This window comes from Gastrolobium bilobum, unplaced genomic scaffold (assembly GCF_033153095.1).
Source record: "Gastrolobium bilobum isolate Gb01-03AN ecotype WA unplaced genomic scaffold, APGP_CSIRO_Gbil_v1 utg33347, whole genome shotgun sequence".
In the NCBI taxonomy this organism is placed as follows: domain Eukaryota; kingdom Viridiplantae; phylum Streptophyta; class Magnoliopsida; order Fabales; family Fabaceae; genus Gastrolobium; species Gastrolobium bilobum.
The window spans coordinates 80,617-106,795 of NW_026896791.1; the positions used below are offsets into that span (position 1 = coordinate 80,617).

At 33.7% G+C, this 26,179-nt stretch overlaps 1 protein-coding gene and 1 pseudogene across 3 annotated transcripts; both read left to right on the forward strand.

Annotated features, from left to right (window-relative positions):
* Positions 1-1,047: 1,047 nt before the first annotated feature.
* On the forward strand, positions 1,048-11,507 carry LOC133302009 (alpha-mannosidase). 3 transcript variants are annotated; one of them, XM_061501720.1, is made up of 29 exons: positions 1,048-1,434; positions 1,522-1,605; positions 1,756-1,844; positions 3,205-3,379; positions 4,794-4,913; positions 5,017-5,103; positions 5,200-5,271; positions 5,417-5,530; positions 5,634-5,734; positions 5,938-6,031; positions 6,137-6,304; positions 6,406-6,495; positions 6,743-6,808; positions 6,882-6,938; positions 7,016-7,277; positions 7,419-7,510; positions 7,994-8,050; positions 8,143-8,202; positions 8,442-8,513; positions 9,047-9,094; positions 9,240-9,359; positions 9,458-9,523; positions 9,771-9,883; positions 9,966-10,050; positions 10,272-10,382; positions 10,463-10,558; positions 10,634-10,681; positions 10,908-10,976; positions 11,130-11,507. In XM_061501720.1, exons 1-29 carry the CDS (start codon positions 1,213-1,215, stop codon positions 11,316-11,318), a joined length of 3,027 nt encoding a protein of 1,008 aa, XP_061357704.1. In that variant the 5' UTR covers positions 1,048-1,212; the 3' UTR covers positions 11,319-11,507. The 3 variants fall into 3 exon arrangements, with proteins under 3 accessions (XP_061357704.1, XP_061357705.1, XP_061357703.1); XM_061501721.1 differs by having other exon boundaries at positions 1,049-1,434; positions 7,016-7,229; positions 7,374-7,510; XM_061501719.1 differs by having other exon boundaries at positions 1,052-1,434; positions 7,016-7,235; positions 7,374-7,510.
* A 691-nt stretch (positions 11,508-12,198) lies between these two features.
* Positions 12,199-15,147, forward strand: LOC133302010 (protein EARLY-RESPONSIVE TO DEHYDRATION 7, chloroplastic-like; annotated as a pseudogene).
* Positions 15,148-26,179: the final 11,032 nt, after the last annotated feature.

Consider the following 26,179-nt stretch of genomic DNA (forward strand, 5'->3'; position numbering starts at 1 on the left):
ACTGATCATGCAAAATATAACATAGAAGACAAATCTAATTGCATAGAGTCAATGCATTTCACGTGACTTTTGTTGGGAATTTTTGGGATACTTAAAATATTATTCAAATTTCAATATTAATATTAGGGGAATGATCCGTTTACAAATTTTTACAAATTACACTATATACTCCCGGAAGTACATAGTCTAATCTAATATACTTCCGAGAGTACATAGTATAATTTGTAAGAATTTATAAAATTTTTTTTATAAATATAATCCTCCTTATATATAACACTTAAGATTTTTTTTTTTTCTAAATCCAAGAGTACGTATACATCCTCTTATTATTTCTTATATAATCAGATTTTCTTTTTCTTTTTTTCTCTCTAACAACTCACTAACTCAAGCATACAAGTCAAAAAATGAAATTACTCTGGCCAAATATAATGGAGTCAAATAATTTGATTTACTATTATTTCCATCGATAACAGAGCCAATCAATTATTCATCAACCCGAATGAAACAAGACTTTAATGTCCATTAACTTTTGCATCCCCACATACAATTTTACACGCTTCGGATCATGAAGTCCCTACGTATCAAATCTCAAATTTGAGATTGGAAAAATAACACAAATATGTGATGTATTTTATAAGTCAGAGCATTTTAAAAAGCTATAATAAAACTAGAATTGTAGCCAACGACATATGTGGAGCTGTATGAGCATAATGTGATTATTAATTTGTGAAAGTAGCATTATTATTTTATTTTTTTTGGTAGCGGTCATTGTTCTTTTGTTTTCTTGCCAATATGGAAACCTCTCGTGTTACTACACTACTTGGCCGACACGACCAATTCACAATTTATTATTAGTTGTGGTGGATTATTCTAAGCTTTGGTTTTATCCTTCTATTCTATATATTAATTGAATAAATGAATAGTACAATGACGGGTTATTCTCAGCTTTGGTTTTACCCTTATCTTCTATATATTAATTGAATAAATGAAGGGTTCCCTTTTTGTCATTTGACATGACAAGAGCACTTTCCTACCAACACAAATCAAGTGTGAGTCCCACGCTTAAAAAAAAAAAAGTCATACCAAAGTCAGGATACGACGCCGTATCCTTGTTGCAGGAATGAACAGTGTCATTCCTGCAACATGATTCTTATATTTCCCATAAATGAATAGTATATTATCCACAAACTAGGCACAATTTTCTTGTTGGAAATGGGAAACATAAGAACCTTAGCTGCAGAGTTTCTCTCTGCTTTTCTCTTGCTTTGTTTCTATGGCACATTAGTTTGTGCTGCTAAATACATAAATTATAATACTGGAGCTGGTGTTGTGCAAGGAAAATTGAATGTTCACCTAGTTGCACATTCCCACGATGATGTTGGTTGGTTGAAGACTATTGATCAGTACTATGTTGGATCAAACAATACTATTCAGGTTAGAATCACACGATTCTGTGCTTTCATATTCATTTGTGTTTGAGCATATAATTGTTAAAAGTTTCAACTTTTGATTGTTTTGTAGGTGGCATGTGTTCAGAATGTGCTGGACTCAGTGGTTGTGTCCCTTCAGAAAGATCCAAATAGAAAGTTTGTGTTTGCTGAGATGGTAAAATCTGGGAACTAGTGATGTTCAAATGATGTCAAAATCATAATCTATTTATGACACCCAAGAATGAGCATCAAATGTTATGGCTTATTTACTTCAATCAGAAAAATTCAGTTCTGGGTTTCATTTAATTTCTTAAATGAATTGCAGGCGTTTTTCCATCGATGGTGGGTAGAACAAAGTCCACAAACACAAGAACAAGTGAAAAAGCTTGTGGATGCTGGGCAGCTAGAATTCGTGTACGTGGGTGCTGTTAATATGCTGCTTTATGTCCTTGTGGTCCTGCTTGGGTGTCTCTTTGTGTTAGTGTGTGTCAATTCCAAACGCACCTTAATGAAATAGATTCTCTTTTGTGTCATAGGATGGGGTCTTAGTTGTTTATACTGATCGCTCTCATGCTTGAAATTAGTTCATATGCTATAATATAAAATGAAATTAGGTCATATTATCTAGGGTTATATTTATCTTATTCAACATCAGATAACTTATCTTTCTACACACACATAACAACGATGGATTCCACCTCTATTTTTTTTTTCTCTCCAATCGTTTATGGATCCCTCTTATAATTTTGTTTCACTAACATAAGATAATTTATCTCCAACAACATAAGAAAAAGATTTTCTTATTACTAATGTCACACCAGAGGAGTTTAATATAATGAGATCATATGTGATATGAAGTGTCTATTTGAATTATCTCTTTTTTAACTTTTTTTTTTTTTTTCTGTTTATTAGTACAAATTAGGCCAAATAGATTTTTACAAAAGCTCTTACAATAATTTTTTTTTTGTTAATGAAGAAAAATGCCAAAAACCAAAAGCTCTTTCTAGAGTTTTTTTAAGCACTTACCAGCTTTTCTTAAAATGAGGTTTGAGTTTTTAAATTAAAATTTTTATGTAATCACCAAACAATTTTTAATTTTTTTTAACTTTAACTTAAAAGTAGCTTTTAACTTAAAAAAGAAGAAGATCCCAACAGGCTCGAAATCATATCATACAATCTTGGTTGTTAATGGATAAGTTAATGTCAGATTAACCATTTTACCCCTCTTATAAATTAATTTCTCATTTTATCCATTTTCTTAAGTTACATATCAATATGTCCCTCTTCTCAAATTATATATTAATCTACCCTTATTTGATCAAATCATAGTCCTTGGTAAGTATTTACTCTAGTAAATGATTCATTTACTTAAGTAAGTGTGAGTCAAATTTTGGTAGATTGATATATGATTTAAATAGAAGGATAAATTAGTATATAGTTTGTATAAAGGGTTAAAGTGATAATTTTTTTATTAAAATGGAGCAAGATAGTCAATCAGACAGTTTTTTTTTCTTTGTCCTAGATAGAAGCTCATTTTTCATACAATGAGAGTACGTATTTTTTTTTTCCAAAATAGAAAATTATGGAATATAGATGAAAATAAGTATAAGTATAAGTATAAAGATAGTAAAAAAATATTACCTTTTATCTTATTTAATAAAAAATGTGCCGAATACTCGGTATAATGGTAGTAGTGAAAATATTTCCCCTAGATAGAGATAATGATATCCTGTGTAGTGTTGCACATGTGACTGTTATGTGTTTCTGTCGGCAGAAATGGTGGTTGGTGTATGCACGATGAAGCCACGTGCCACTACATAGACATGATTGATCAAACAAGTCTGGGTCATCGCTTCCTAAAGGAACAGTTTAACAAGACCCCTCGTGCTGGATGGCAGATTGATCCATTTGGACACTCTGCTGTTCAGGCTTACCTATTAGGCGCTGAGGTACCCCCATTATGTTTCCCTAAATTTTTTACACTAAATATTTTTATATATTTTTGTACTCTTTTTAAATAAAGTTTTCACTTATTTCATTGTTTAAAAAATCTTATACATATTATGAGTAGTTATTTCATTTACATGCAGAAGAATAACCTTTTATGCGAAATTATTTGGTCTAGAAAATAAATAAAAGCCAGGGTAAGAAAAATGGTACACCGGAATACATTACAGTGATTAAAATATTTAAAAAAAAATTATTTATATTTTTATCGCAGATAATATTTATATAAAAATCAATAAATTTTAGGAATATGTTATTCTACTTATTATTTTTTTTGCCTACCTTTGTTTACTACTCTAAAATACTGTTAGATCGTAATCTTAACTAATCGTTATCTTTCTCTCTCCTCTTTAGATTAATCTAACGATATTTTAGAATGGTAGACAAAGGTAGATAGAAAAAATAATAAATAGAATAACCTATCCCTAAATTTTATTTTGCAATTGTTTTCGACTCTTTTATGGGTTATAGTTTCTAAAAACAATAATTAAAGATAAGTGACAAGCAAAACACATAAGAAATAGAATCTAACGAATAAGCGACAAGACTAATTATCATATCCCTATCAATTTCAGGTAACCTTTTCCCATAACCCATATGCTCTAAACTCCACACTGTCTTGGCTGTGAATAACTGAATATACTCCACGCATTTGGTTATATGCCATTGTTATTGTGCTAATTTGTTACCCCCTTATGGTATACTGATTCAGAATACAAATACTAATTAGACATTCTCGAAAACAACTACAAAAAGCTTGTTTGATTGTGTTGTAATTAGTATACTGATTCAAAATACAAATACTAATAGTCTCCGGTATCATTTTTGGGAGAGTTTTAAAATCGTAATTCTGGACCCACCTCGAATCGAATTAGCTGCGAAGCGATGAAACGATTGAAATATTTTCAAAAAAATATAAATACTAATTAGACATTCTCGAAAACAACAACAAAAGCTTGTTTGATTATGTTCTAATTTTTTTATTCTTAAAATTGTTTCGTAGAATAGCTATAAAAATAAGTGTTTTTTTTTAAAGTTAAAAATCGAATCAGAAAATAAAAACAACTTAGACATATTTTTTAAATTTAATTTAAAAAAAAAACAATTACAATTTTTAAATTAAAAAAAAAGCACCAAACAAGTTTTTTTTTTTTTTTTTTTTTTTGTTGTTGTTCTGAAAATCAAAAAAACTATTTTTGTATAACAGATTTCAAACAAGCCCATAATTGTGTTTAACAGATTTCTAAAATCAATCCTTATATAAATGTCATGACATTTCTAGTTTAACCGTATAATTGTGTTTTTTCTGAATAACAAAAATAAAAATGAATAATCTGTTTTAATATGCCTTTGCAGCTTGGGTTTGATTCTGTACATTTCGCTAGGATTGATTATCAAGACAGAGCTAAGCGCAAAGATGATAAGTCTCTTGAAGTTATTTGGCGTGGGTCTAAGACATTTGGTTCTTCAGCTCAGGTTTTGTTTCGAAGTTGGAACTTGTGTACCAAGAAATCATTTATTTCTTAAGCTACAATGACTAATTTTGTAAATCATTTTTACCATTTTGGGTCTACTGCAGATTTTTGCCAATGCTTTTCCCGTTCATTATAGTGCTCCAAATGGTTTTAATTTCGAAGTCGATAGAACTGACATTGATCCGTTACAGGTTCCAACACTCAACAACAATTAAATTACTCATGTTATTATTTCCCATATTTTGTTAAGCACATGGCTCATTGTATGTCACCGTTTACAATTGCAGGATGATCCTCTTATCTTCGATTACAATGTTGAACAGCGCGTCAAAGACTTTATAGATGCAGCTACTACCCAAGTAGGTCCATTTTCTCCTAGAATTTTATCAATATATTGTGCAATTTCATTAGCGTTTCTAATTAGTATACCAATATACCAACTAGCTTTTCTGTCACTGAAATAGACAAGAATGTGCAAATTTAATTTGCTTGTACTTATTATAGGCAAATGTGACGAGGACAAACCATATCATGTGGACAATGGGTGATGATTTCCAGTACCAATATGCAGAGTCTTGGTTCAAGCAAATGGATAAATTAATACATTATGTTAACAAGGTAGGGATTTATAATGCATATCCTAGCAATTCATTTTTATACGTGATGTGTTGATGGTATCATCCTGAATTCAAATACATGTTTCCCTGTGTTCATTCTTCAGGACGGTAGAGTGAATGCCTTATATTCTACTCCATCTATTTATACCATTGCTAAAAATGCTGCAAATCAATCTTGGCCGCTGAAAACTGATGATTACTTCCCGTAAGGATCTGTTTATTTATTTATATATCTGTATCTTCTCAATTATTTATTTTTATTTTTCCTCAATTTTTTTTGTTTTTTTATTTGAGTTCGTTGACCATGGATCCCAGTTAGTTTGGAATAAAGGTGATGTTGATGTTGATGTGAAAGCAGCTTATGATGTGTTATAACCACTTATGCACATGCTTGATGATTTCTTATAGGTATGCTGATGGAGCAAATGCTTATTGGACAGGCTTTTACACCAGTCGCCCAGCCTTAAAGAGATATGTTAGGATGCTAAGTGGATATTATTTGGTATGTTATTGATGTTCTAAACAAAATGAAATTGGCTGTATTTTTTCTTTTTGTGCCTTCAAGCATTCTAAACAAACCCAACACATGGCTAACATTTTGGTGTAGGCAACACGTCAACTTGAGTTTTTGGCTGGAAAGAAATCAACTGGATACCATACTTTTGATCTTGGAGATGCTCTAGGAATTGCACAGCACCATGATGCTGTCACTGGCACTGCCAAACAACATACAACTAATGACTATGCCAAACGATTGGCTCTTGGAGCATCTAAGGTCAGGAACTTTAACTTTTCCAAATTCAAATTTTGACAATATATTATGTGTCCTGCACTTGGTTGTCTGGTTAATTTTCCAAAAGCAATGATTTCTTGTAGGCTGAAGCAGTTGTTAGTTCTTCTTTGGCTTGTCTTACTAGTAAGCAATCAGGTTATCAATGTTCAGCACCTGCATCGGCATTTGCCCAGGTAATGTTTCAAATGAAAAAAAATAAAATTATTTATCTATTCTTTATTAACATTCACTACTCTTGTCCAAGTTTCTTGCCAAAAAAATGTTGAAGTAGGTTCTATCATTGTTCCAGCTGCAGATATATTTTTAGGACATGTTTTCCTTCTTTGTCCAATGTGTCTGTACATATTATGTAGTTAGTCTCCTATTCTTGATTCTTAAATTGTTTTTCTCAATTTTTACATTATTATTGGATTTTGGCAGTGTCAATTACTCAATATCAGTTACTGCCCTCCGACAGAAGGCAATATTCCAGAGGATAAGAGTTTGGTAATATTTTTATAACATCTGAAAGGAATTCTGGTTAAATTTTACTTATCATACGTTAATGGTTTATTTTCAGGTAGTAGTGGTGTATAACCCACTTGGATGGAATCGTACTGATATTGTCAGAATACCTGTGAGTATATACCGTTTTTGCGGCATCATAAAATAAATCAATATCAATGTCGTGCTGAAGGTGACAATTTGCATTAGGTGAATGATGCTAATGTTGTTGTCAAAGATTCATGGGGCAATAACCTTGAAGCACAATATGTGGACGTGGATGATGTTACAACAAATCTAAGAGAATTATACGTGAAGGCCTATTTGGGACTGTCACCAAAACAAGCCCCCAAATACTGGCTTCTGTTTCAGGTGTCAGTACCTCCACTTGGATGGAGTACTTACTTCATTTCTAAAGCAGCTGGTAAAGGTAAAGTTCCCATCCCCCCACCCACACACACACACACCCAGAGTGGTCATATAAAATACAAAATATGGATTTTTATTAACTGAATATATTTATTAATTTTCGGTATTAAATTTGTTTTGTTGGTTTCCAACTTGGCAGGGACAAGGAGAAAAGGAGATCTCTCACACCTCAGGAGTCAGAAAGGAGATACCATTGACATAGGGCCGGGAGATTTAAAGATGCGCTTTTCTTCAACTTCTGGACAACTCAAACGGATGTATAATTCCAGAACTGGAGTAAGTAATTTTGCATGTTCATTCAGCACAGAAGAATGTTTATAATTTTGTGTTAACTGAGTTGTTATTCATGATAAATTGCCGAACTATAGACTAAAATACAATGCACCAGATGTACCCTTCAATAAATATAAGGAAGCAATAAGATTTCTATTTGTCAAAGACCAGAAAGTGAAAGTAGTAAAGACAAATTTCAGCTGTTAACACAATGTTCACGCAATGATCAAATTTCAAATTTTCGTACCCTATAGCCAGAGATTGCTGTTAAGCTTTCTTTTGTGTCTGGTTGAGTATATATTCTGTTGATTTCATATGCACAAAATCATCTTAATTTTAAAGGTAAACATAGGTAATAGATTTAAATGCATAGCAAGTATGTTCAAGGTATATTTTGTCACTTAGGTTTAGCTTTATTTGTTTCATATCAAGACATATTTCTAAGGGTGTAGGGGAGAATATTTCATGATTTTTAAATTTTCCCAGGTTGATATACCAATTCAGCAAAGCTTTCTCTGGTATGGTTCCAGTGATGATACTCAGGTGTGTAATTTCTTTGTACATACAAGGCCACTCATCTAGTAACAATTTATATTAGTTCAGCGTATGCTTCAATGTTGTGATTTCTCCTGTAGGCTTCTGGTGCATATATATTCAGGCCTAATGGATCTCCTCCAAAAATTGTTTCAAGATCAGTAAGTTTCTTCTTCTAATCTGTTAGCCTGGCATTAGTTTCATATAAGAAGTTTGATAATATAATTTCTTAATAAACAATAAGACATTGACAAAAAATCATTCAAATTATCTTGGGTTTGCTATTCTTCTTGCCCTCCTATTTACTATATGTCTATCCACTTCCACTTTCTATTAAGCTTTTATATTTATTATACTGTATCTGATCTGTATAATGCTTTTTGATTTATTTTATATGCAGGTGCCCTTCAAGGTAATCCACGGACCGCTTGTTCATGAGGTTCATCAGAATTTTAGCTCTTGGATTTACCAGGTCAGTAATTTAGCAGATTTAAGTACCAGGATACAAAACATATTTTGCATTCAGAGTCTTAAAATTTTTTTGTGAATTATTGGCAAGTCCTATATTCTATGTTGTAATAAATGTATGGATTTCTAGACACAACAATGAATGTTGAGTATTGGTGTTTTGAGGGGGTATGAGCCTATGAGGTAAGGTAGTGGAATACATTAACACATGTACGCGGAATCTAATGCTGAAAATGGATTGGATGCATGCAAGACGAGAAAGCAGCGAGCCATTTTAACATTATCTAAGATCTAACTTGATGGCACTTACCACTACTATTTAAATTAGAATAGTGAGTGATTTAATATTGAAGATTTGCAGATTACTGGGAAAAAAAGAGAGCATTCCAGCAAAATCTATCTCTTTAATTCAAATTCATTGCTAAAGTTACAAATTATAATAATTAACCAACTCATTGTAATGGTACGCTCATGAGATACCTAAATGGTTTTGCTCTGACCACGAGTAACTTATTTGCTTTCTGTTGTTTCTTTTAGGTTACTAGGCTTTACAAAGACAAAGACCATGCTGAAATTGAATTCACTGTAAGTCCCATTGTCTAGCCTTGTAAAAGAGCACTCTTATGTCTTGTGCCGGCCAAATAGAATATTGTGGTTGTTAATTGGCATAATCTGGATTCTGGAGTTGTAAAAATACGAATATGGTTCTGACACAAATTTATTAATGAAGATTGGTCCAATTCCTACTGATGATGGAGTTGGAAAAGAGGTGATCACACAAATGACAGCAAATATGGCCACAAACAAGGAGTTTTACACTGATTCTAATGGAAGAGATTTTCTGAAACGGGTAACTCACATACACTTTTTCTTCTCTCTACAATGAAGTCCTCTTTTGGGGAAAAATTGCAACATTGACTTTTATGATCCATAAAAATGTTAATGCAGGTTCGAGATCATAGGGAAGATTGGCCCCTTCAAGTTACTCAACCTGTAGCAGGAAATTATTATCCAGTAAAATTCTTTTAACTATATCAATTTCATCGGGAATTCGGTTTTCATTGCTGATAATCAAGGGGGAGAAAATTAAAATACAAGCAACACAAAATTTATTAGGGCATCCAACACTGGAAAATAAATCACGAGAACTTGATAGAGGGAGAAAGTTGCCTAATAGTTCTGGATTCTGATGGCTTCATAGTTGATGTGTTTCTATAATCTTGATTTAGATTATAACTATTTTTTTTTTCTCTCTTTCCAGCTTAATCTTGGAATTTATACTAAGGATAAGAAATCTGAATTCTCAGTCTTAGTTGACCGTGCCACTGGTGGAGCCAGCATTAAAGATGGTGAGGTGGAACTGATGCTTCATAGGTATTTATGCAATTTTTCATTGTTTAATTCAACATTATTTCATTGTATAAAAACTAATAATCCTCAATGTTTACTGCACTAGGCGTATTCTCAATGATGATGGTCGAGGAGTAGGGGAAGCACTTGATGAACAAGTTTGCGTGAATGATACATGTGAAGGACTAACAGTATGGCTATGTCACCAATTACTTTATATTTTTATGCATCCTGACTAGTTGGTTGAATGACATTTAGTTTGTTTTTTTGAAAGACATGGATTGAAACACTCACTTTCACCAGTGGTGTAGAAAACTAGAAAAAGACTGTTTTCCTTTTCTTCTGTCTATATATAGCATTTGGATTTTCTATCTCCTTTTTTTGTAATATCTCATTCTTCATGTTGTATCAGGTCAGGGGAAATTATTATATCGGCATCCACAAGCTTGGAGCTGGTTCACGCTGGCGCCGAACAACTGGTCAGGAAATTTACTCACCACTTTTATTGGCTTTCACACACGAGGTATGACTCAATTGTAGGTACTTACTTCATGTACTAATAACCATCACCATCTTACATCTTCTGAGATATCTATTGGTCAGAACTTGGAAAATTGGAAGTCCTCTCATTTGACCAAAGGAACTGTCATGGATCCAAATTACAGCTTGCCTCCCAATGTTGCTCTGATAACTCTTGAGGTAGATCAAATGCAGCACAGAAATGCTATGGCACTCTTGACTCTGTCTTTCTCTCTAACTTAATTGTTGTTGCAGGAGTTGAATGGAGGAGTTGTGCTTCTCCGGTTGGCACATCTATATGAGGTAAATCTATAAAAATTATCATCATCATCTTCGTATTTACCTTAAGATGAAGCAAGGCAAAGTAATATAACTAAAACTCAACAGGATCATATGCCAAGCCTTGCATTAATACATATTTTAGTGCAATTCAGTTGTAAACTTGTAATAAGTAATCCTCTCTTTTCTGTAGCTAAATTGGTTGTAATATACTTCTCATACATTTCTCTCATGCTTTCAATGTGGCTAGCCAAGTGAAGATGCCAAGTATTCAACTTTGACCAAAGTTGAACTGAAGAGGTTGTTTGCCACAAAAACGGTACATAAAGCTTCTTCTCACTTCTCCTTTTGGCTTGTCTTTGTGATTCACATACTTTCTTAGACTAACATAATTTGGAGTAAATTCACTTTAGTCCTATATGAAACTGGTCAGTCAGGTCTATAATGCGTGATTTGGTGTTTTGTTCTGCAGATAAAGGACTTGAAGGAAGTTAGTTTATCAGCTAACCAAGAGAAGTCAGAAATGAAGAAGATGACATGGAAGGTTGAAGGGGACAAAGGGAAAGAACCTCAAGCAGTTAGGGGTGACCCTGTCAACAATTCCGATTTTGTTGTTGAGCTTGGTCCCATGGAAATACGGACTTTCCTGTTGAAATTTTAAATAATACGGTCTCAAATCATCTTAATTTTTTTCTTTATGATTAATTTATTTTAATATGTCCTTTATTTTAAATGGGTTCATCTAGTACCTATACGAACTAGTTTATGCTAGATATATATGACTGTTGTCGTTGATGTTCTTAACTGTCTGAAATCATCTTTGATGATTTTATTTGAAGAAATAAACATGTTTCTCTATCAACGACCCTCTTCTATTTCTGATTGCAAAAAGCTTATTAATCTGTGGATTCTGCAAGTGCCCATTATCATCAAATAATGCATTATACATATTGATTACATATGAGATTCTGAGGTAGTAGGTATATAGTTTAACACCCTCTACCTATGAATGCTAACTCCGAAGTTTAATGCGCCTGTATATCTAAGGTGCTAACTGGATTATTTTTTCAGGCAATAGTTCTCCAACAACATCTGGATAATATTACTAACAAAAAATCCACCTTTTTATTTCTCTAAAATAGGAAGTCTTATTAGTTATTACCACTATATATATATATATATGTGTGAATTTAGTGAGTGCACAGTGACTGAATACAAAATTTGGTCCAGTGCGTTTTTTCGCGAGAACACAGTTATAGTAAATATTATAACTATGTTCTTCCAAGAGAACACCATTATAATATTTAATGCACTAAGTTCTCAAGGGAGAACTTAGTGCACTGAACAGTCCAGTGACCTGAATTTTCATTTTTTCACATATATATATATATATGTGTGTGTGTGTGCATAATTAGTATTATCAATCGATTATTTAAAAACATAACTCTCACCCGCAGACCAAAAAAAAACTCAAAAACAGTTCGTACCGGTATTGGCGCGGGAAATTTCCGCGGTAGTTGCAGCTTGTCAGAATTCTGTTCCTTTCTCATCGCGCCACGTGTCTTTTCTTCATTTACCGGTTTTCATTCTGTTACTCACATTCGCTCTCTCTCCCAATTCCAAATCCACACAGTGTTAACGACCTTGGAAGTTGGAACGATTCATCAATGGCGTCTCAAAACCCTAACGAGAGAAATTCCCTGTACCCAGAGGTAATAGATTCGAACCATGACACTTTCTCGAACCCAAACCCCAACAATTCCTCCTCATCTCTCTATCCCTCAATCGACGTCAGCGAGCTCGTCGAAGACCTCTTCCCCGAACCCAACAGCCCCTCTGCCCCACCGGTCGCCGCCGAAGAGGTCCTCATCAAGGTCCCCGGCGCTATTCTCCACCTCATCGACAAGGAATACAGCGTCGAGCTCGCCTGCGGCGATTTCACCATCATTTGTCTCCGCCAGGACCAAAACGTCGTCGCCGTCTACGCCGGCGTTGCCGACGAGATCCAATGGCCGCTAGCGAAGGACGAGGCCGCCGTAAAAGTTGATGACTCGCATTACTTCTTCTCCTTCCGCGTCCCCAAGGAGGAAGGTTCCGATTCTGATTCGAGCGACGAGGAAGTAAAAAAGCATGGCCGGGGCCGGAAAGGTGACGACGGTTCCAGCTTGCTGAGCTATGGTTTGACGATCGCGTCGAAGGGGCAGGAGGATTTGCTGAAGGAGCTTGATAAGGTTTTGCAGGAATGTAGCTGCTTCTCTGTGCATGAGGTGTCGGAGAATGCGAAGAAGAAAGGGGAGGCTTTGGACGGTTCGGTGGCAATGGAGATCTCGCCGGCGGATTTGACATTGGAGAAGAAGAAGGATTTGATGGAGGAGAGATGTGCTGCGTATTGGACCACTTTGGCTCCCAATGTGGAGGATTACAGTGGAACCGCTGCGAGACTCATCGCCGCCGGTTCCGGGCAACTGATTAAGGGGATTTTGTGGTGTGGGGATGTAACCGTCGAGAGGTTGAAATGGGGAAATGAGGTCATGAAGAAAAGAATGACTTCCACTAAACAGAAAGAGATTAGTCCCGAAACCTTAAAGCGGATTAAAAGGTGCACTTTTTTTATTTTCTTTATTCCTTAAGTTTGTCTCATGAAGCTACAGGTTAACAAAACACTTTTAAGCCAAGCTCTTGTTTTTTTAATACATTAAGCCAAGTTCTTGATTGGTATATTTAGTGAACTTATTTTGCAGAAATCAAGTAATTTGAGTATATTCTGTTAACTCTTATCTTGTACCCATTTTTTTATGGGATTAGTGTTTATTCAGGAGATAATTTTATTTTCTACACATATATAACAATACGTGGGGCTCATATTTTTTCTTTTTCTTTTCACATGACCTCACATAGAGCCATACATCTCTTATATGTATAGGAGATAAAATTATTTCCTATAACATAAGAAACATTAAACCTTTAGTATTTATATAACTAATGTTTTGTTGTTTGGATTGATGCTTATATAGGGTTAAGAGAGTAACCAGAATGACGGAGAGTGTAGCAACTGGGGTTCTCACTGGGGTTGTGAAGGTCTCCGGATTTTTCACTAGTTCAGTGGTAAATTCTAAAGCGGGAAAGAAATTTTTCAGCCTTCTACCAGGGGAAGTTGTGCTTGCATCATTAGATGGATTCAGTATGTCAATTATCTTAATCCCTGGCTTTTAGGGGGCTTATGATTTACATGCATCACTGAAATGTTGTTTTGAGTTCTAAGCACTAGCCAAATATCCTTCAGCAAAGGAAGAAATAGAAAACCCACTATCTTATTTTCAAAGGAAAGAACATATCCAAAAAAAAATGATGTTTTTATTAACTAAAAAGCAAAGAAAATAAGATAACCCTCTCTATCATATAGCTTCTCAAGTTTTTTTTGTTGGTTAAGATTAGTGGTTTGTATTATCTTTTGGTGGCTTTGGATGATTTTTTTTTTTTGATATTTCAGTTGCAATCTTTCAAGTGAAAGGTTTCTGTTAATTGGCTGCAGCTTATATTATTTACTAATAGATTGGGTCCTGTGTGTCTTTTTTTTTTTTTGTTAAATAGGCAAACTGTGTGATGCTGTCGAAGTAGCAGGAAAAAATGTCATGTCAACATCATCCACTGTGACAACCGAGCTTGTCCATCAGAGGTAAAGTCAATTGATGCCCTATCTGGGGTGTAAAATACCTATAGAAGAAAGTATGGAATTGGGTATTGAATTTGATGATACTGTGATCTCTCTTCATGTTCTGATGCTATTATGGGGGCGTATGAATCACACATAATTTCACACCGGAATGCAAAACCCTGTATCAACTACCTAGTGTTCAAGATCCCCATGTTGGGCATGAGAAATAAGTATTGCTATGATATTCAATAATGTGGAGATCTTGAATTCCCAAGTATCCTACATCCCCATGATGCCACCCAAATTACTGGGGTTTGTAGGAAAACTTCAACACCTCCAATGAGTTAACTCCTAATAAAAGAAACTAAAAAAGAAGAAAAACAAAAGTATTGCATTTGGGTGTACAGCTATTGGGAAACTAGCCTATACCCTGCTGCGGTAGCTAATGAAATCCAAGTTCCTTCATTTATATTATTTTTCCATTTTCCATTACGTGCTTTGAGAATTCGAGCATACGACATAGGATGGAATGCCAATGTTGTTCTCTAACTGTCGTGAACAATTTGGCTTATGTTTACATACCGCAGATATGGAGAAGAAGCTGCTAAGGCAACAAGTGAAGGATTGGTTGCTGCTGGTCATGCTGTTGGAACTGCATGGGCTGCTTTTAAGATTCGGCAGGCTCTTAATCCTAAGAGTGTCATAAAACCTACCGCCCTGGCCAAGTTTTCTGCTGATTTGAAGAAGGCTAAAAAAAAGTCCAAGTGATTTATGTTAGGAGTTCTTCAATTAAGGTTTGACCATCCTAACATCAAAAGCCACTACTGCTATTCATTTCCCACAGCTTCTCTTAGGATAGGTGGGAACATTGTATATACTACAGGTTGGTATATTGATGTATTTATTGCTTTGGTGGCAAGAACTTCTCTCATTTGAAAATTAATGAATTTCACTTCAGGTTCTTGTCTCCATGACTTCTGATCTTTGGTCGGCAATAGATTTTTCCCAAGTGTGTTTATAAACATATTTCACTTTAATTTTGTGAGGAAAGAGGAAGTTTTGTGTCGTACTAAGTATAGGGACAACCCAAGTTTGAATTGCGCTTAGAAGATTGATGTTTTTGTAAAATCATGTGGGAAAATCAGCCCTGATAAGTTTGTATATTCACCGTCACTTCACTTGGTTAAACAATTTTCTTCAGAGGTTAAATCCTTTGGATAACTCTGTTTAAGAAGAAATTAGGATTAACATTGGATTTTATTTTGTTTTCATCTACATTTTTTATTTTGAATTTTAAAATATGTTCGTTTGTCCTTCCTTTTGTCATTATTGGACTATTGGCTCCCTTTTCTCGTTTAAACTATGAGTTCTGTGGACTGAGATGGTGAAAAATTTCGAACCTTGTCCTTTTTTGTACTATCAATTAGAGAAAATGTAAAATAAAGTGAAAATGAAATGAGATGAAAATATATTTCCCTTTTGGTAAACGTAATAAAGTACCATTTTCTACTTACTATTTAATAGAGCAGAAGAAGCTGAAAACTGTAGTATTTTTTTTTTTTGGTAAATTGAAAATTGTAGTAATTGAGTGAAAATAAATTGCATTTTCCTTTTAATTGTCTCTTCTGTTTATTGCACAAAGCCTATATGAAATATTTTTAATTGTCTCTGATATATATGTTTTTTATTTTCATTTGCAATTTATACTTTGACAAATATGACTTCAAACGCGTAGCAGTTGAACATTGTAATCGAGTTAATTGTTCGGATTGAACGATCAAACACACAATCACAAAACAGAGAAGGAAGAAATAATAGAGACAACAATTCACTCTGGTTTACCCAATGTGGGTTATGTCCAACAACGTTTCAATATATTCTTCTCACCGCACTTGTTAGAAATCTTAAGAAAAAAAAAACTTCGTTGACTTTTTCAGAATCCCACCAACCAGAATCATTATTTAAATGCCAAGTATGAATCTTATCCACCATTTATTTGACAAAACTTTTGATCTCAAAGTTCCTTTGAATTAAACAATGTTTATTGGTATCTATAAGAAGAGATAATATAAATTTTTTTGGAAACAAAAATGGTGGCAAAGTGTGCAACCACTTCGAGTCGGGCACTCATTATAGCTCTCCGCCTCTCCCCAAGCAGGGGACTCCAAGATTCGAACCTTTCCCACTTCATTGGCAAGGATTCGACGTCCTGGGATCTATAAATATAAATAATCCTATCACTTGAGTTTAATTTATATTCCATGTCTTTTAAGTCACCATGATCGAATTCATATAAAATAAGGTTCATGAACTCGTTTAAACTTTTCAATTAATTATGTATAGTTTACCTTCTTTACGGGGTCATGAAAAATTTCGCCAAAAATTGTGATATTTTACCATCTTAATCTAGGCATCTCAAGCTTTCCAACAGTATATCATACGCTTCATTTTGACAATTACAACTCAAGATATTTTCGTCGTAAGCAATCGGCTTAATTCCTTTGTCAGAAAAATAGGACAGTAGACACTTTATTTTTTTCGAATGTTTCCCCATCTAGTTTATTCTCAAATTTTTACATCAAATACTAGACATCTGGGGCTTTAATTTGACTTAAGATTCGTCTCGTTTCGTGAAGGAACGAAGGAGTTATGAATTTTCCAAACTCCATGTAACATGTTGTCAACAGGGAAGTTTCAGTTACTATCTACCTTTCCTAATTTTGGGCACAATCTAGCACTCATAAAAATCCCATCTTTTGAGACAAGAAACTAGACACCTTAATATTTGATTTGATACCTCATACATTTCATTTCATTAAGAAATAAGTGAGATGCGCCCTTTTCAATTTGGGCTTAAATGTAACTAGAACTTTTAACAAACTGAACATCCCTCACCATTAGATTCACGAAAATTCTAATTCAACTCAGTTTGCTTTAAATTTTTAATATGTTTAAGTAGACTTGTGTACCTTTAATTTGGTACAAACAACACTCAATTTGGAGTCCTAAAACTCTAATTATAAATTTTGTAATACAGAGGCTAGATTTGCCTCTATTAGAATTTGTCAACTTCTAATCAACTTAATCAATTTTCCATTAACTTCAACACTTAAATCCTCATTCCAATCACCTTTAAACTCTAATTTCACTTAGGTATTTTATCAAACACCTGGTGTGCATCATTTTTACTCTCTTGTCCGATTTGTTCTTCTTGAAAAATATCAAACCCTTATGTTTGTTTTAAGCTTAATCAAACATAGTTTGACTTAGAACCAACAACCACCAAAGAACATTAAACCACTTAAAATAACATCTTAAGATCATGTTTACACATAACCCTAATCAGCCATAAATCACTTGTCACGTGCATTTTAAATCATCAAAGTTTAAGCCTATTACCATAAATAGTTTTCTAAACAACACTCCAACACTTTCCATGCTTTGAACCTTGAAGAACACTTGAATTTCTACACTGCATGAACAGTGGCAGTCACCTTTGGAGGAGACTATCTCAAGGTATAAAGAACTCCAAGATGAAAGAATAAACGGGTTTTGACCACAAGATCAGGGCTACAAGTTTTGTGTAATGAGATTTTGCTAAAAAATAACTTAAACTCTACCAAGCTTCCTCTTTCTTCCATGGTGTCCACGGTTTTGAAGATAAAGATAGTGCAGATTTTGATCTTGAAAGAAGGAAAGAATGACTTAATAAAATTTAGATATTTACTTAGTGTTTAAATCTTTCAAGCTATCCATTCATTGGTCCATTTGTCTTATCATTTGACTTGTCATCTAAGTAATACAATCTTCTAGAATGTTTGGTCTCTTGCAACTAATAAATTTTGCGTGAAACACATAGCATCATAATCGATCTATATGGCTGAAATATCAAGCCAAACAACTTGGTTATTAAATTACTCACTTAGCCTACAACTTTTGACTTTCAAACTAACTTCTCATTGCTTCATTCATCTTTAGACTTTCAACATAAATTTATATTGGTTCTTTATTTCAACCAAGACCTTTTGACACTTAAAATCACTTCCATTGGCTACTTTTATTGTATACTTGCTATGTCACAAAAGGTCAATTACATGAAACCAAGCGAGTAAATCTTTACATGTCACCTTTGAATTTCACACTTAAATCCTATTAGATTATTCCTATCAACATTTGACTTCCTTGACTTTAATAATACAATGATACAAGGAACTCAAGTAGTCACCGAATCTGTATAGGAATTTCACAAGTTTTACTAACTTTCAAAGTCTTTTTGATTTTACATATTATTTGGCTTATTTCAGTTTTTATTGGTTGATTAATTCTATACTTTGACTTAATTTTAGGCATTAATCTAGACATCATTTGTCTAAAATAAGATCACTTCTATCTCATAAAATTCCACAAACAATGTAATTATACAATCCAAATCAAGTTTAGACTAAGTTTTACGTATTTGAAAATTAGTCCCTAAACTTTAGCATTTTTATATTAATTTCATTAAGATCCTATTTGACTTGTCTGGCATGAATTGTATCCTTCACTTAATTATCATGTAAATTACATGATTTATCGCTCACTATATTCTTAAATACGTGTTTAATTCTATTAAATATTTAATTAATTTACTATCAAATATTTTGACAGTAAGAGTTATTATACAAAGCCTCAAAATAACCTTCTCTTGTCCTAGAGAGAGTGCTGAAACGTACTAAGTGTCCTAGAAATGTCATTTCTCTTGGTTTGGGCACGCTAAAGAGTGTTATAGGGCGCTAAAGCGCGCTAAATATGAAGAAAATGGGTTCAAAAAGCGTGCTAAAGCGCTATTCTGATCTGACTTACAAATGGTTGAGAACTTATCAAAGAGCAGAGACGGTGAGATCTTTGAAAATATTCTTGCTTCCAAAACTATTGAGAAACTTTCGAAGAACACAGACGATGATAGAGAGACAACAAGATTGAGTTTTTTTCCGAGAGCGTAAAAGAAAAAATGGGTACTGTGAAAGTCTGAAAGATGTATATGTGTAGAAAGTTTCTCTCTCTTTTTTTTTATTATATACAACAAAATTATGATCACTTTTTGATTTACGGGAAAGATGTAATCGGTTGCTTTTTACACTTTTTATAAAAGCTACTGATGGGTTTTATATTTTTATTTTAATAATAATAAAACTTAAAAAAAATTAATTTTATATTCTATTTAATATAACAAATCCATGAGACCATAATTTTTTTTAATCTAACTAACTTTTATATATATAGATATATATATATATATATTTCGGAAAGAAAAATACGACAATCTGTTACGTGACAGATGCTTATTATTTTCAAATTGGTAAACAATCTTTTGATGCGTTTTATTATTATTACTTTTACCTTTTTAATATTTTTAATTGACTTGGATTTTATTTTTAAAGATCTGTTTATTTTATTTTTTTAATAAGTCACTCAACATAGCTAAATATATGTTATGCAATAAAATGCAATGGAGCTTGGGATCATGCTTAGTGATATATCTAATGAGTTATAAGGAATCTAAAAATTATCTAACCCAAAACTTTACCATCTTCAAAATGAATTCTTCATGCTTTGACATCATCAAAATCATTTAGGCATAATCTACTTGAATTTAGGAGGTCCTTCAATCTCCGCCTTTTTTTATGATGGCAATATATACTCAAATTGAGACAAAATAAAGGTTAGTAGCAAAGGTTAGATAACATGTAATATCACAACTTTAAAAATTATTTAAGCTCCCCCTATCAATATGCATAAGCTCAATTTGACATTCATTTATCATATTTTCTCCCCCTTTGACATCATAAAAAATAATAGTAGCATAAGATAAAACAAAGCATATGAAAAAAATGGCATAATGAATAAAGACATGTTATAAGGCATGAATGTGCATGTATTAAGAAGACGGATTAAATAAGCCTAATTCCATACGCAATCTTTCATAGGTATCTCTAGGTAATGGCTTTGTAAAAATATCCGCTAATTGTTTAGTTGTATCAACAAAATTAATTTCAACATCTCTTTTACTAACATGATCATGAATGAAATGATGACGAATATCAATATGTTTAGTGCGTGAATGCTGAATGAGATTCTTAGTTAGGTTAATAGCACTTATGTTATCACACAAGATGGGAACAGTCTCAAGTTTCAAACCGTAGTCCAGAAGTTGTTGCTTCATCCAAAGAACTTGGGCAACACAACTACCAGCAGCTATATACTCTGCTTCCGCAGTGGATAGAGCTACACTAGCTTGCTTCTTACTATGCCAAGAAACTAAAGTGTTTCCAAACAAATGACGTGCCACTCGTGCTCTTCCTATCCAACTTACATCCAGCAAAGTCGGCATCGCAATACCCAACTAAGCTTGGTGGAAATCCCTTAGGATACCACAATCCCATTTGTCTATAACTCACAAAATAACGAAAAATTCTTTTAACAGCAGCTAACTGGGACTCTCTAGGATTAGATTGATATCGTGCACACATGCATACAGCAAACATAATATCAGGTCTAGAGGCGGTCAAATATAAAAGTGATCCAATCATACCTCTATACCTTGTAGAATCTACCGATTTACCTTGTTCGTCTTTATGAAGTGTACTTGAGGAGCTCATGGGTGTGTCAATATGCTTTGCGGAGTCCATCCCAAATCTCTTTAGGAGGTCCTCTCAATACTTTGTTTGATGAATATATGTGCCATCCCTTTCTTGCTTGATTTGGAGGCCAAAGGAAGAATGTCAATTCTCCCATCATACTCATCTCAAACTCACCCTGCATAATCTTAGAAAATTCTTCACATAAAGAGGCATCAGTAGAACAAAAAATAATGTCATCTACATAAATCTGTACTAGTAGTGTGTGTGATCATGCTTTTTCTTTATAAAGAGTGTAGTGTCAACTTTACCACGAATAAATGCATGTTCAAGCAAAAATTTACTTAGCCTATCATACCATGCCCTAGGTGCTTATTTTAAACCATATAATGTTTTCTTTAACCTATAGACATGATCAGGCTTTTCATAATTTTCAAATCCAGGAGGTTGCTTAACATACACTTCTTCATTAATATAGCCATTGAGAAATGCACTTTTAACATCCATTTGATACAACACAAAATCATGCACACATGCATATGCAAGCAATAGCCTAATAGCTTCTAGCCTAGCTACAGGTGCATATGTTTCATCATAATCAATGCCTTCTTCCTGACTATAACCCTGTGCCACTAATCTAGCTTTATTTCTAACAATAATTTCATTTTCATCCAACAAATTTCTAAACACCCATTTTGTTCCAACTACTTGTTGGTGCTTAGGTCTAGGAACTAATTCCCACACACAATGTCTTTCAAATTGATTTAATTCATCATGCATAGCATTAATCCAAAATTCATCATTTAATGCATCATGAATATTACTAGGTTCAATTTGAGACACAAAGGCACAATTATTACATAAATTTCTCATAGAACGCTAGTAGTTAAGCCTTGTCTAACATCACCTAGTACTTGGTCAAGTGGATGATTTAATGCTACTCTTCTACTTGGTCGTAGGGGTTCTTCTTCAATTTGAGGAGCTATTGATTGTTCAGGTTGTGCTTGAGCTTCCTCTTGGTCATTCAATGAAATCTTTTCAAATTCACCTGCAATATCATCTTCAACACTTGCCTTTCGCGGCACATTAGCAGGATCAGAATATTCATCAAAAGTAACATGTATTGACTCTTCAACAATCATAGTTCTTCTACTAAACACTCTATATGGTTTACTAGATAAGGAATAACCAAGGAAAATACCCTCATCGAATTTGGAATCAAACTTACCTAGGTTGTCTTTTCCATTATTCAATACAAAGCATTTACAACCAAAGGCACGAAAGTGTGAAACATTGGGTTTTCTTCCTTTATAGAGTTCATATGGGGTTTTATTTAGAATTTTTCTAAAAAGGATACGGTTCGAAACATATCCCAGTGCTAATTGCATCTGCCCAAAAGTGTTTGGGGACGTTGCTATCATTTAGCATTGTCCTTGCTAGTTCCTCTAATGTCCTATTTCTCCTTTCCACAACCCCATTTTGTTCTGGGGTCCTAGGAGCAGAAAAATTATGACTTATACAGTTATTTTCACAAAACTTTTCAAAATCACGATTTTCAAATTCCCCACCATGATCACTTTTAATGGAAACAATATTCACACTTTTCTCATTCATACGGGCTTTCACTAATTTTTCAAAAGAATTGAAAGCATCACTTTTATGTTTCAAAAGTAAAAGTCTATGTGAATCGAGAGTAATCATCCACAATCACAAATGCATAGTAATTTCCACCATACCTTTTAGTTCTAGTAGGACCAAAAAGATCCATGTGCAAAAGTTACAAGGGACGTGTGGTAGTAACCACATTTTTACTTTTAAAAAAGTTTTCACTTGCTTCCCTTTTGTACATGCATCACACAATTTATCCTTCTTGAACTTAAGCTTAGGAAGACCTATTACTAGATTTTTGGCTATTACCTTATTTAGTTGACTCAAGTTAATATGTCCTACTCGTCTATGCCATAACCATGCATCATTATCTTTATAGACCAAACATTTAGGTTCAAGAGAAGACATATTATCTAGGTCAATCATATAAATGTTATCACATTTATGTCCAATGAATCTAACATTTTTATCATCCTTAGATTCAAGTATGCATGTGGAAGTATTAAATTTTATATCAAAGCCTTTATCACATAATTGACTAATGCTGAGGAGATTATGTTTCAACCCATCAACATACAACACATTATCAATTAATATAGTTGAAGAGTTACCTACATTACCATAGCCAAGAATTTTTCCTTTGTTGTTGTTATCATAAGAAACATTCCCGTGTTCTCGTCTATGAAATATTGAGAACTTTAAAAGATCTCCGGTCATGTGTCTTGAGCAACCGCTATCCAAATACCATTTAGTATTTTTTGCTCTAAAATATACCTACAACACAAGAAAAATAATATGATCTATTGGTACCCTTTATTTTTTTGGGTCCTTACATGTTAGTATTGATACATACGCTAAAGCACAATATTCCTATGTATGAGTATTGCAATATCAAGCACAAATGAGCATTATTTAAGGGAAAAATGTCACAAACATCATTGCTGTCCAAGTTGGACAGAATTGAGTATAAATGATTTATGGAGAATTTAACAACTTAACAACATTATTTTTAAGGTAGGAGCATGATACAATTAAGCACAATATTTATATTAAGCATGTGCATCAAAAGATAGTTCAAAACAGTCCATACATGCTTCTTTTATATCAAATAGTGACAAGATATCATGTTCAAAAAGAATATAACAATAAAACAGTCTATGGCACATGATTCATACATATCACTAAGTCTTCTTAGGAACATATATCATGTTCTTTACCTTAGGGATAAAGAACATGCTATATATATTAGGTTGAGGTTCATGCGATGTTGAGGCAATGTTGCTCCCATCTATAGTCCTCTTAGGAACCCACTCAAGATTAGTTCTTTTTAGGCCATATTTCTTAATATTACATTGATATACAAGATGACCACTCATACAACAATATGTACATTTCTTAAATGGTAGCTTAGACATGAACCTAGGGGAATAATGGTTTGTCTTTCTTGGTTGAGCAAAGAGAGGTTTTTGAAAACCAAGTCCATATTTAGTAGATTCAACCCTTTGTCTTTCAAGGAGGACATTCAAGTTGTCTCTCCCACTAGTCATTCTATCAACCATTATCTTTAACCTATCCACTTCATTAGATAATTCAACACATTTAACACATGAAATAGTGGAAGGGGGATTCACATCATCACATGATCCAACAAGATAATTCATAAAAAGATTTTCATTTTTAAGATCCTCATTGTCTTTCATTAGATCATTTACAATGGTTGTTAAACTATCAACATTGTTTTGCAAGTTATTTTTCTCCTTTTTAATTTTCTCAACCTTAGAGGTTAATTTTTCATTTTCAACTTGCAAACATTTATAAGCATATAATAAATCATCATAAGAATTTGGTGAATGACTTGTTAAATTTTTTTACAATGGTTGTCTTTTCTTATTTGGCCAGCATCTCTTCTTCTCCTTTTGTTGCACTTCTTGTTGAAGAATTTTGTGAATGACTTGTTAAATTTTTTTACAAACATTGTCATTTCGTCGTCTTCACCGGTGCTTGAATCACTTGATGATGTATCAGTACTTTCCTTACTTTCCTTTGAATGAGATTATGATACCTTGAAAGCTAATCCCTTTTGTTTCTTCTTGTTAAGCTCACGGTTAGCCCTTCTGTTTAACTCCAACTCGTATTCCTGAAGCTTTCCAAATAAGGTAGCTATTGACATTGTGGAGAGGTCTTTAGCTTCATAGATTGCCGAAGTTTTTGTACCCCACTCCTTAGTAAGACATCTCAGAATTTTGTTAACTAACAATTCATCATCATGGAAAATATTTAAAGTATTCATTGAAGTAACTATATGCATAAAACGTTTTTGCATGTCAAATATAGATTCACCCTCATGCATCTCAAGGAGCTCAAACTCTCTAGATAACGCATTTTGTTTAGAACGCTTTACTTCACTAGTACCTTCATGGGTTGTTTCTAAAATAAGCCACATCTCACGTGCGGTCTTACATGAAGATACTCGGTAGCATTCGTCCTTGCCAAGTGCATTAACTATTAAGTTCTTTGCTTTTGAGTTATATTGGGCTATCTCTAATTCTTCTCTAGTAAAATCTGTGTGTTCTTTAGGCACAGTTCTTCCATTGTCATCTAATGTGGTTGGAGGCTGATATTCTTCCTCTACACTATACCAAATTTTAAGATCTACCGACTCAAGGAAAATTTGCATCCTAGTTTTCCAATAGGGATAATCGATCTCATTGAAAAACGGAGGACGGTTGGTGGAACCACCCTCAAGAGGAATATTCTGATGGAAAGAAGCCATAGGATATTTAACTCTTTGGCAGATGTCTAATCACTCAGAGCACGAAGCTCTGATACCACTTGTTGGGCAAGTGGCTTCTTACATAGGACGTTTACGGAACACCTAGAGGGGGGTGAATAGGTGTTCTAAACTTTTTCAAAAAAAATTTCTTAGTAGATTCTTAAATTTGTAAAATCTAGACAAAGTTGAACAATTAAGCTCAATCACCACACCAACTAACTAGTTGACAAAAATCAATTTATATTACTATTTGAATTCAGTAAACAATTACACAATTTTTCTTCAGTCCCTATATGTCCAAAATAATTTTTCACAATGCTAAGAACAATGAAGTAACAGAAAACGTACCTTAGCAATTTATAGAGTATAAATGCAGCAATGTAATTTTCTTAAACAAAACAGAAAAATATTAATTCTGCTACAGCACTTTTAAACCAGAAATTAGGGTTACTTTAAGTCTCTAAACAGAATATTCAGAAATTAAATCATAGAGACAAGAGACACACGATATATCCTGGTTCACACCCACTAAGTCTAAGTAGGGTGTTACGTCCAGACTGAGGTCGTTGCAGATATTTTATTTATCACAAGTGTACCTGTTTTACAAACACGTGTCACAAGCAATCAAACGAAATATCAAAAACCTTCCTAGTGCCTACACTGCTACAAGCTCTGAGAAATTTCTCAAGCCTACGGAGTTCATCAACTCCTCTCACACAAAACCTCCACTCTCTTCAGTGGATTCTTGAGGCTCTAAGCCTTGAGACATACTCTCAAGCCAAGCACAAGGTTGCCAACCCACACGGTTTCACCCACACACCTAGGACAGATTTACAACACGCAACAACTCCACTTTAACAACCAATACA